We start from the raw sequence: 13,383 nt of genomic DNA, 5'->3' as shown, positions 1-13,383 counted from the left end.
TTTAGTGGCTCGAAATTTTAAATAGCAGTAACAGATATAAAATGGCGGGTTTATTTGGCTTTCAGAAGTACGCCTAAAGAATTACCTGATACGTTAAAGGTTCAAATTATCTCATTCATCATAAAATTTCTTAGCTTGTGTGGCCAAGCTATTAAGAATCGATCGTGCAGTTTTACCATAGCCCGTAAAACTTGTATAAGAGATTGGGTTAAATGACAGAAAACTAAAAGCAGACAACTACTTCCATCGAAATCTTAGAAAGGCCATTTAACTTCTCCTGAGATAGAGATATTCAATTTTAATAAAATTTACATCACTAAAACTTTCTAGCACACCTGCAAGGAAAACGCTGAAAATTATCTCAAAGGAAACATCAGTTGAACATTTTGGCAGCTTTGAGAGTTCCCTGTGGTGCTACCCGTTTTGATTGACAAGCTTGCTTACAAAAGGGGCTAAAAATTTCATTATCATTCCAATCAAATTTTGAATTCAAACTAGTCCCCTGTAATAATTTACTAATGAGCCCTTTGTCTTTGTGACGGTCGGTTTACGCTGAGTCTCGCAAAATGATTTTAAGGCAAGCAATAATGGGATTTTCTTACATCAGTGTAATGACTGACGCACTGTATATAAATAATATAATTATTATCTATTATTTGTATACAGTGGACTGACGTCACAAAAGCAAACCAATGAAATTAAAGGATACTTCTTAACATGAAAGTATAGGATACCGTAGTAATCTTGTCTTTGTGGATACTCTAATAAATTACTTTCAAAACAGTAAACTATTTTCATATTAAAAATTTGCATATACTGATAACTTCCTTTTAATGAAATTATACCTGAACTATTTCCAAAAGTAAATTAAAGCAGGTCTGGATTGAGCCTATTTGGGTGGCTGAAGAAATTAATTGGCAATCAGTTGGGAATAGGAATAAATTGAAATAGGATAAACGCAACAGTATCTGGAAATACGCAGGATCCGATTCATCAATTAACGAAAACATAGGATTCAGGGGGGGGGGGATTTTTTTTCGTTTTTAATATAAATGCAAAAAACGTATTGTTAAGATATAGAGAGATATTTCTTTGAAGTACCATGGACAGTGAAGTTGAAATAAAAAAATTTTTTTTTTACTGACAAAAGCGTTGTAAAACTTAACTAATGAATTTCGCTTATGCATTCCCAATTCTCAACGTGGCTAATAGACAAAATGTGGTAGTGCCATAAAAAGTTCACAATTTCGAAACAACCAAAAAAAAAAAAAAAAAATCACCGTCATCAGGTATCAAACAGTTCGTGGTAACGAACTGTAAGAAAGTAGCGACCCGGCACAATGGTAACCGAAACTCTAAAAAACGGGATTTTGATACCAATAGATACATCAAAAGAATCAGATTTTAATTCTGATTTCAAATATATAAGTTTCATTAAGTTTAATCTAACCCATCAAAAGTTACGTGCCTGAGAAAATTTGGCTGATTTTCGAAAAAAGGGGGAAAGACCCCCTAAAAGTTATAGAACGTTAATGAAAATCACACCATCATATTCAGCGTATCAGAGAACCCTACTGTAGAGGTTTCAAGCTCCTATCTACAAAAATGTGGAATTTTCCATTTTCTGCCAGAAGAAAGATCACGGATGCGTGTTTATTTGTTTGTTTGTTTGTTTGTTTGTTTTTTTTTCCCCAGGGGTGATTGTATCGACCCAGTCATCCTAGAATATCGTAGGAGGGCTCATTGGAACAGAAATTAAAAGTTCTAGTGCCCTTTTTAAGTGACCAAAAAAATGGAGGGCAACTAGGCCCCCTCCCACACTCATTTTTTTCCCAAAGTCACCCGATCAAAATTTTGAGATCGCCATTTTGTTCAGCATAGTCGAAAATATGATAAAAAGTCTTTTAGGATGTCTTGATCCTCCAAAGTCCCCAGGTGGAGGGCTGAAAGTTATTAACTTTACTCAATGTTAACATATAGTATTGGTTATTGGGATGTATACAGACTTTTTCAGAGGAGATTTTTTCTGGTAGGTGGGGGAAGGAGAGGGTCGGGGGCTATATGGAAGGATCTTTCCATGAAGGAAGTTTTCATGGGGGAAGGGACATTGCTATGAAGGGGGCGCCGGATTTCCCAGCATTATTAAAGAAAAAGATCAGGAATTAAATAAAAAAAAACAAGTTTTTCAACTGATCAACTGATTGTGATTAAGAGGTCATTTTTAAAGAACTGGAAAAAATTCGAACATAGTTTAAAGAGCAGGGTATTGACTAGGGGGCGAACCCTCTAATATACGTGATAAAAATTTATGAATATAGAAGTTCGTTACGTAAGTTAATTCTAAGTTACGTATATTTATTACTAATAAAAACGTTCGTAAATAAAATTAAAAAAGTTTCGAGAAAGCCATTTAACCAATTATAATATGCAAATTTTGTTTTAATTATTCATGTACGGGGAGCCAAAATCAAAACCTGCATTAATTCAAAAACGTTCAAAAATTAAATAAAAAAAAAACAAGTTTTTTTTTAACTGAAAGTAAGGAACGACGTAAAAACTGAAAAAGAAAATAAATTTTTCTGTATATTAAGGGGGCTGTCCCCTCCACACCGCCTCGCTCTTTACGCTAAATTTTGACTTTCTAACAACTATATTTTTTTAAACAATAAAAAAACTTTAGCGTAAAGAGCGAGGCGTTGAGGAGGGGACAGCCCCTTTCATATACGGAATAATTTCTGTTCGTTTTAAGTTTCAACGTCGTTCCTTACTTTCAGTTAAAAAAACTTGTTTTTTTATTTAATAACTAGACAGAAGATGGCTCCAAGAGGCGGAACTGTTTTTATTTCGACGTTACTGATACTTTGAATTCTGTCAAATTCACCTTGAAATTTTTCCAAAAATCAAGAAATTGAAATTGAAATTTTTTCTTTTGAGAGTGAAGGGCTCTCAAGAAGTTAGTCCAAACTACGTGCGTCTGAACTTAGCATTATTAGATAGGATTACACATGATCTGCTGATAATGGGATGACAGAAAAATTTAAATATTGGCAATGTGATATAAATTTTGCTACAAAATTAACTAATTAGGATATGTAAATTATTAGGAAATTATTGTATTTCGTTAGTTTCTAAAAAGAGAATTTATAGCTACATATGAATGTTTGAAATAAAATAGAGAAAAGATTTAAAAATCGACATTAAAACCGTTCTGTAGGCTAAACCTCCTATCAACCTATGTATACAAGCCTTGTATAAATAAGTCTCACAATATTTCTTAAGAACATCACACTCATCATGGATAGATCCCTTTTGGGGAACTGGGAAACTTTGTCGCTGTAGCCCGCCCTTAAAGTGAGATAAAGCTAAAAAAATATATTCCACATGTGTCTTAGAATATTTGTAGAATATTTCAGAATCTATTTTTTATTAATACTTTCTGTTTGACTTAATTTCCCCTTAGTTGCTTGCTTTTACAAGTGGGGAGAATTTTCCAGGGGGAATTGTCGGGAGAAGGGATTTCTGGGAAGATATTCCGCGGGAGGGATTTTCAGTGGGAGAGTTTTCGGGCGGGAATTTTTATCAGGGAGAGGGGTATTTTCTAAGGGGAATACGGCGGAGCCCGTAAAGTTTACTGGCTCTTTTTATGAACAGTTTATTTTGTGCTTGTTTTTGTTTTGTTATTGGATAATAATTTCTTTCTAATTGAGGAATCAAGCATATTTCTGTTGTTTTATAAAGAATTTCACAAGCTTTCCCTTGGGAAGATATGCTTATTAAATTTTTCATCACGGCAAGGTTTTTATTGAGCAATGTTCTGCTATTTCTATAATTTCAATAAAGAAAGAAAAGTCCTTGAATTAAAGCTATCTTCAATAAAGATATTTTATGCATTTCAAAAATGTCTAAATGTTAAAGTTTATCAACAAAAGACTTAACAGTAGAGAATTCATTCTTATTATTTACTTGATGCGTCAAATTATGACTAATTGTGGACATAAAAGCTACAATCAATTTTTTTTTTATTAAAGTTACAGTCTAAAGGGCTGGGCACACATAGCTGATTTCGGGAACTGATTTCCAAATCAGCGCCGATTTTAAAAGAAATCAGCGTCGATTTGAGCTTGAAAAATTTTTCTAGTTTTAGGCGCCGATTTACAAATCAGCGCAGATTTCCATCATGATCATCACATTAAAATAGGGATACAAATAAACAGTCAGCCAGAGATGTCTGTGGTGAAAGAGCCCGCTACTGAGCTGAGAGCTAAACTAATAATTAAGCTCAGATCAATTATGCAACTATTAATAAACTCCACTTGACTATTTATGTCCATGATTTTTTTGTTTTGAAAATCTCGCGCAATAAATTTTTTTTTTTCAACCAATTTTTCTTACCACTATCGTTCGTCCACTGATGCTGAAATCGGTTCCCGAAATCAGCTACGTATGCCCAGCCCTTAAGAGAATAAAAATTAAATAATGAAACATACCTGATGGCCGATGTAACTCTGGTATCAAGGATAACCATAGTGCAAGTCGATGAGATCGGTAATAGCTTTTCGCCTTTGGCTTTATGCCTAAATAGAAAGTAGTATAAACATTTAAAAAGTAGATTTCTTGGTGCTGAAATCTAAACATATTGCAGCAGTAAGCCTTCTATTGCAGAGTTTGCTTATGTATCTGATTTTCTTAGCTCCAACAGCAAACGTTTTTTCAACTGCTTTTACAGCAAAAAGTGTCATTGATTTGATTCAAATCTCAAATTCAAAAAACATGTATTAATAGTTTAATTAAAGCTATTAAGAACCGCAAAAAATTCCATATTTTGGCCATTTTTGGGTAAATGAAAACCAATTAACAAAATAGAGTGAGCATTAACAAAAGATTGTGATGTTTGAAACAAACATATTTTTTGAAAAAAAAAAACACCCAAACAATTCTTTCGTACAACAATCGTTAGGATTAAATTTCAAAGTTTAAGCTTGAACCATCATATCTCAAATTTATAATCTAAATATCCGCTTAAAAATCTAGTGGGAGGGGGGGGGGGGCAGGGAGTTTTGGAAAATCTATTGTGCAGAAAGCAAACTATGCTAGTTTGTCTACACAATACCATGATACCACATGTCTACAAATTCAAAGTGTTGTCCTAAAATAAGTCACGATGATTAGCTGATATAAAATAAGTCAGGTTTTGAAGGTTTGACAAAAGAGGAGAGAGCTGGTGGATCCGGTTTGTCGAAGAGCTGACACAAGACTGCCACCGAGGGGAGTCAACCATAAGGAGTCTTCTGAATGTGGCGTTCATGTCTTGTCCCGCAATACGCAAAAGTACAATAGATTACCCTTAGAAGGTAATAAATGTGAAATATCTGAAAATAAGTCGAAGGTAAGAGAATCTTTTAAAAGCTATTAATGCAGCCTCAAGTCTTGCAAGGAGGGATCTAATAAGAAATTAAAGCTCTTTTAAATTCTGTTTTACAGGATGGACTTTTAATGTATCGATTAAAAAAACTTTTTCAACAAAATAAGTTTTTCAAAGAAAAGTAAAGAACTCCATTAAATAAAAAATGAGCAAAAATAAAATCAAATAATCTACCAAGCAAGAAACTACCACAAATCTGCATCGATAAATAAATGAAACCCAAAACGAACAGAAATTACAATAAATAAGCGAGTCAAACTCAAAACGGGTATAAATTAACATAAGTTGGGCTCAAAACCCCTATGCCTTCCCAAGGCCAGAACATTATTTACACTTGACTGAAAAAAAATACAAATGTTTTTATTTTTATAACTTTAATAAATCAAATAATATTAACATTTTGATTACTAAATATCAGTATATGTATATTAAACTGACAATGCAAATTCATTTGTATTATTCCTGAATATTATTTCCTGAACTTTAACTGCGTGGAACAAAATGGCTATATAAAAATTTCGATTAGATATGTTTGGGGAAATGGTGGGTGTGGAAGGGGTGTTAGTTGCCATCCAATCACTTTTGACTATTAAAAAGGGCACTAGCCATTTCAATTTCCAATCGAATGAGCCCTTTTTGAAGTTTTTACGACGACACGTTCTATAAAAACCTTATATGCCCACAGGGCATAACTTACAACCCTTGCCCTGAGGTCGGTGGGGAGTGTCCTCCTCATAAACATAATTTCTATCTGGAAATCCACAACCCTGAAAAAAAAGGCTACCTAAAATTTTTCATTGGATATGTTTGGGGAAAAGGTGGGCGAGATAGGGGGGCTAGTTGCCCTCAAATCACTTTCGACTATTAAAGAGGGCACTAGACCTTTGAATTTCAAATAGAATGAGCCCTTTTTCAAGTTTCTACGACAAACATTTCAATAAAAAACTTACATACCCCCAGGGCATAACTTATAACCCTTGCCCTGGAGATTGTGAGGGGAGTGTCCTGCTCAAAGGTATAATTTCCTGAACTTTAACTACATGGAACAAAATCGCTATCTCAAAATTTTGATTGGATGTGCTTGGGGAAATGATGGGCGTGAAAGGGGTGCCAGTTGCGTTCCAATTACTTTCAACTATTGAAAAGGGCACTAGCCATTTCAATTTCTAATCGAATGAGCCGTTTTTGTAGTTTCTACGACAATGCGTTATGTAAAAACTTTATATTCCCCTAGGTCTTAACTTACAACCCTTGTCCTGAGGTCTTTGGGTGGGTTTTCATCTTTGAAAACCAGATTTCAAGAAACTGACACTAAGTTGAATAATGTGGCTATCTCAAAATTTTGATTGGATGTATTTGGGGAAAAGGTGGGCGTAAGAGGGGGGTTTGTTGCCCTCCAATCACTTTCGACTATTAAAAAGGCCACTAGCCCTTTGAATTTACAATACAATGAGCCTTTTTTGAAGTTTCTACGACAACACCTTGCATAAAAACCTTATATGCCCCCAGGGCATAACTTACAAACCTTGTCTCGAGGGTTGTGGAGGAGTGTCCTCCTCAAAAAGATATTTTCTATCTGGAAAGCAACTACGCTGAACAAAATGGCTATCTCAAAATTTTATTGGATGTGTTTGGAGGAATGATGGGCATGGGGGGGCTAGTTGCCCTCCAATCACTTTCGACTATTAAAAAGGGCACTAGCGCTTTGAATTTGCAATCGAATGAGTCTTTTTAGAAGTTTCTACGACAACGCCTTCTATAAAAACCTTATATGCCCCCAGGGCATAACTTAAAACCCTTGCCCCGAGGGTTGTATGGGAGTGTCCTCCTCAAAAACTATTTTCTATCTGGAAATCAACTACACTAAACAAAATGGCTACGTCAAAATTTTGATTGGATGTGTTTGGGGAAAAGGTGGTCGTGGGGGGGGGGGTTATTTACCTTCCAATCACTTTCAACTATTAAAAAGAGCACTAGCCCTTTGCATTTCCAATCGAATGAGCCTTTTTAAAAGTTTCTACGACAACGCCTTCTATAAAAACCTTATATGCCCCCAGGGCATAACTTAATACCCTTGCCTTGAGGGTTGTGGGGGAGTTTCCTCCTAAAAAAGATATTTTCTATCTGGAAATCAGCTACGCTGAACAAAATGGCTATCTCAAAATTTTGATTGGATGTGTTTGGGGAAAAGGTGGTCGTGGGGGGGGGGGGGGGCTAGTTACCTTCCAATCGCTTTCGACTATTAAAAAGAGCACTAGCCCTTTGAATTTCCAATCGAATCAGCCTTTTTGAAGTTTCTAAGATAACACCTTCTATAAAAACCTTATATGCCCCCAGGGCATAACTTAAAACCCTTGCCCCGAGGGTTGTGGGGGAGTGTCCTTCTCAAAAAGATATTCTCTATGTGGAAATCAACTACGCTGATCAAAATGGCTATCTCAAGATTTTGATTGGATGTGTTTGGGGAAATGTTGGGCGCTGGGGGGGGGGGGGGCTAGGTGCCCTCCAACCATTTTCGACTATTAAAAAGTGTACTAGCCCTTTGAATTACCAATTGAATGAGCCTTTTTGAAGTTTCTACGACAACGCCTTCTATAAAAATATTATATGCCCCCAGGGCATGACTTATAACCCTTGCCCCGAGGGTCGTAGGGGAGTGTCCTCCTCGAAAAGATATTTTCTATCTGGTAGTCAACTAAGCTGAACAAAATAGCTATCTCAAAATTTTGATTGGTTGTGTTTGGTGGAATGATGGGCGTGGGGGGGGGGGCTAGTTGCCCTCCAAGCACTTTCGACTATCAAAAAGGGCACTAGCCCTTCGAATTTCCAATTGAATGAACCTTTTTTGAAGTTTCTACGACAACGTCTTCTATCAAAACCGTATATGCCCCCAGGTTATAGCTTAAAACCCTTGCCCCGAGGGTTTTGGGGGATTGTCCTCCTCAAAAAGATATTTTATATCTGGAAATCAACTACGCTGAACAAAATGGCTATCTCAAAATTTTGATTGGATACGTTTAAGGGAATGATGGGCGTTGGGGGGGGGGGCTAGTTGCCTTCCAATCACTTTTTACTATTAAAAAGGGCACTCGGCCTTTGAATTTCCAATCGAATGAGCCTGTTTTGAAGTTTCTACGACAATGCCTTCTATAAAAACCTTATATGGCCAAGGGCAAAACTTAAAACCCTTGCCCCGAGGGTTTTGGGGGAGTGTCCTCCTCAAAAAGATACTTTCTATCCGGAAATCAACTACGCTGATCAAAATGGCTATCTCAAGATTTTGATTGGATGTGTTTGGGGTAAGGTTGGGCGCTGGGGGGGGGGCTAGTTGCCCTCCAACCACTTTCGACTATTAAAAAGGGCAGTAGCCCTTTGAATTTCCAATCGAATGAGCCTGTTTCGAAGTTTCTACGACAACGCCTTCTTTAAAAACTTTATATGCCCCCAGGGCATGACTTAAAACCCTTGCCCCGAGGGTCGTGGGGGAGTGTCCTCCTCGAAAAGATATTTTCTATCTGGTAGTCAACTACGCTGAACAAAATAGCTATCTCAAAATTTTGATTGGATGTGTTTGGTGGAATGATGGGCGTGGGGGGGGGGCTAGTTGCCCTCCAAGCACTTTCGACTATCAAAAAGGGCACTAGCCCTTCGAATTTCCAATTGAATGAACCTTTTTTGAAGTTTCTATGACAACGCCTTCTGTAAAAACCTTATATGCCCCCAGGGCATGACTTACAACCCTTGCCCCGAGGGTTGTGGGGAAGTGTCCTTCTCAAAAAGATATTTTCTATCTGGAAATCAACTATGCTGAACAAAATGGCTATCTCAAAATTTTGATTGGATACGTTTAAGGGAATGATGGGCGTTGGGGGGGGGGGGGGCTATTTGCCGTCCAATCACTTTTTACTATTAAAAAGGGCACTAGGCCTTTGAATTTCCAATCGAATGAGCCTTTTTTGAAGTTTCTACGACAATGCCTTCTATAAAAACCTTATATGGCCAAGGGCAAAACTTAAAACCCTTGCCCCGAGGGTTTTGGGGGAGTGTCCTCCTCAAAAAGATACTTTCTATCGGGAAATCAACTACGCTGAACAAAATGGCTATCTAAAAATTTTGATTGGATGTGTTTGGGGGTATAAGGGGCGGGGGGGGCCTAGTTGCCCTCGAGTCACTTTCGACTATTAAAAAGGGCACTGGCCACTCTAATTTTCAATCGAATGAGCCCTTTTCGAAGTTTCTACTACAACTCCTTCGATACGAAGTGCCCGGGTATGGAGAAGAAAAAGAAGAAAAAACAAAAATAAATAATACATTGTGCCCACATCGTTCTTTACTTAGGCAGTGCTATCGCGCTGCCTATGATTGACAAGAATACCTCTAACCTTTCTATTTTACGCTGTAATTGCACTCAATAACTATGCAATGACTTAAATTCGTTTTGATTATGAATTAATATAAAAAAAAACACACAAATTTTACCAAATGAAATTAAGGAGTAATATTAGAACTTAAAACGAACAGAAATTTCGATCCAATTATTTAAAAATGACTCCTAAAACACAAGGCCGTTTAATTAGAATAAAAACCTTTTTTTGAATATTATAAAGAAAACTTTAGTGAAAGGAACGAGGTGTTGAGGAGAAGGCAACCTGTCTCATATACGCAATAATTTTCGTTCGTTTTAAGCTTTAATATTTCGCCCCCCCCCAAAAAAAAAAATCTCTGTATACTTAGCACTAACAAATACTATATGTAAACAATGGGCAAGTTCTTAGCTTACTGCCCTTACTCCGGTGAACCTTACTCTAGCTTACTCCGGTGATTTTGGGGGGCAAGTCATCCTCAAAGACATAGTTATAAAATCTTTTGACTAAGCTTATTAAAATAGCTATATCAAAACTTTGATCAGAGGCCTTAGGGTCAACAATGGGTGTGTGATCGGGTTAGCTGCCCTCCAACACTTTTAGTCACTTAAAAAGAACATTAAAACTTTTAATATCTGATCAAATGAGCCCTCTCCGAATCTTCTAGGATCACTGGTTCCCTACCATTGCCCCTGGGAATACAAAAAAAAGTAAGGAAAGCTCTTAAGAGGTTTAAACCTCCTTTTAATAAAAGGAATAAGAGTCACATTAGTAGCTATGTAGGCTTCAATCATCATACTTTTTTAGTCTTTACTGCTTAGTCATACTGCTTTATTGATTATGACTAGGCATTTGACTCAGGTGGTGTAGCAATGAAGCTGCTAGTAGTAGTAGACTTTTTTCATTAGTGACAAAAAGAGGTCTTAGAGGGAAAAACAGACAGAAAGAGACAGAAAGAGAGACAGAGAAACACGCATCCGTGATTTTTCTTCTGGCAAAATTCAAAATTCCACATTTTTGTATGGAGGAGGTTGAAACCTCTACAGTAGGGTTCTCTTCTATGCTAAATCCGATGGTGAGATTTTTCTTAAGATCACCTAATTTTCTTAGGGTGTTCCTCCACTTTTCAAAAATTGGGCAAATATTCTCAGGCTCGTAACTTTGTTGGGTAACGTTAAGTTTCATGAATTTTATATATTCGAATAAGTATCAAAATTCCATTATTTTTATGTATCCATTGTCATCAAGACTCTGTTTGTTATTGTTTCTGTTACTATTGAACAGCATCGCTCCTTACTTACAATTCGTTACCACCTCAAAGACATAGTTCTTTACATCCTCAAATACATAGTTATTATATGTTTCGACCATGCTGAACAAAATGGCTGTCTAAATTTTTTTATTGGGTGACTTTGGGAAAAAATTAACGTGAGAGGGGGCCTAGTTGCCCTCCATTTTTTGGTCCCTTAAAAAGGGCACTAGAACTTTTAATTTCCCTTTGAAGAAGCCCTCCTGCGATATTCTAGGACCAGTGGGTCAATACAATCTACCCTGGGAAAAAAATAACAACAAATAAATACGCATCCGGGATTTTTCTTCTGGCAAAAAATACAAATTCCACATTTTTGCAGATAGGAGCTAGAAACTACTATTGTAAGGTTCTCTGATACGCTGAATCTGATGGTGTGATTGTCATTAAATTTCTATGACTTTTAGGGGGTGTTTCCCCCTTTTTTCGAAAATAAGGCAAATTTTCTTAGCCGGGTAACTTTTGATGGGTAAAACTAAACTTGACGAAACTTATATATTTGAAATCAGCATAAAAATATAATTCTTTTTATGTATCTATTGGTATCAACTCGTTTTGATACCAATATTTGTTTTTTAGTGTTTCGGTTACAATTGAGCCGAGTCGCTCCTTCCTTGCAGTTCGTTACCACGAACTGTTTGAAAATACTGAAGATGGATAACTGAGTATTACAATCGTCTTTCATTCCTTGAAATAGTTGTAGCATAACGAATTGTTATTGAAAGGTGACACACACTTATATATATATATATATATATATATATATATATATATATATATATATATATATATATATATATATATATATATATATATATATATATATATATATATATATATATATATATATATATATATATATATATATATATATATATATATATCTCTCTCTCTCTCTCTCTTTTTTTTTCTCTCTCTCTCTATATATATATATATATATATATATATATATATATATATATATATATATATATATATATATATATATATATATATATATATATATATATATATATATATATATATATATATATATATATATATATATATATATATATATATATATATATATATATATATATATATATATATCTCTCTCTGTGTGTGTGTGTGTGTGTGTGTGTGTGTTTTTTTTTTTTTTTTTATATATATATATATATATATATATATATATATATATATATATATATATATATATATATATATATATATTTTGTATATATATATATATGTATATATATATATATATATATATATATATTTTATATATATATATATATATATATATATATATATATATATATATATATATATATATATATATATATATATATATATATATATATTTTATATATATATATATATATTTTAGCTCAGGGGAGTCGGTCGCGATTGGTATTCATGATGTCAAGCGTGCGTTTGATTCCCTTATCCACGACCAAATTATTCTAGAAATGGGAAAGAGAGGCGTCCAACGAGATGTCATAATGCCATTAAAGGACATGTATGAAAGCCTCCAGGCACAAATAAAAGTTGTTTCGCCCGAGATGAATATAAGGGAAATTTACCCAACCGTCCCAGTACGAAAAGGCGCCCGGCAAGGTGCTCCTACTTCTGCCCCGGCTTTTAATAACAGTGTTCTTCCAGCACAGGAAAATTACCAAATAACGTGTGTTCTGGATGGTATTGACCTTTCTCTTCTGTGTTATGCTGACGATATTTTAAATATGAGCCGGAATATTGGTGGCATCGAATGCAATTTTGCTATTTTTCATAAGCAATATGCTGCGATAGGCCTAGAATTTAACGCTGCAAAATCAGAGGTATTACTGTTTAATTGGCCCGAAAACCAAGTCCCGCCTACCATAGACCTTGGACAGACAAGTATTAAGCCAGCAGATCACATCATTTATCTTGGACTACCGATTGGTAAAACGCTGAGACACACACGACAGCTATTAATTCAACATCTCGAAAAGCGTACCGGTTTTGCATACAGCAGATTGGTTGCAACGAAGTTCAGCTTCAACCGGTTTATCCTTGCTCGGCTGTATACTGCACTAGCATTGCCCCATTTTTTATACCTGAGCCCTTTTTGGTGAACATTTCCATGCGCCACTAAACAGAAACTTCGAGCAATATTTTTTAAATATGCTAAGTACCTTTAAGACTCCCCCCTGGACACGTAACACATACCTCATTAATAGGTATAAACTGGCAGATCCCACTCTCATAATTGAAAATCAGATTTCCCGTTTTAACAGTAAAATTGGTAACCACCCCTGGCA

At 35.5% G+C, this 13,383-nt stretch overlaps 1 protein-coding gene across 1 annotated transcript in view; it reads right to left on the bottom strand.

Annotated features, from left to right (window-relative positions):
• LOC148941216 (neuroligin-1-like) overlaps nt 1–13,383 on the bottom strand; it is a 284,000-nt gene that overhangs the window by 72,380 nt on the left and 198,237 nt on the right. The window contains exon 7 of the mRNA XM_089104121.1: nt 4,488–4,574. Coding sequence (XP_088960247.1) covers nt 4,488–4,574 — 87 coding nt within the window. The remainder of the gene's footprint in view (nt 1–4,487; nt 4,575–13,383) is intronic.

This window comes from Artemia sp. Qi Xiang Cuo, chromosome 18, assembly GCF_049724085.1.
Source record: "Artemia sp. Qi Xiang Cuo chromosome 18, ASM4972408v1, whole genome shotgun sequence".
In the NCBI taxonomy this organism is placed as follows: domain Eukaryota; kingdom Metazoa; phylum Arthropoda; class Branchiopoda; order Anostraca; family Artemiidae; genus Artemia; species Artemia sp. Qi Xiang Cuo.
Note: the sequence above shows the minus strand (reverse complement) of the source record. Positions and strands in the feature narration are given on the sequence as shown.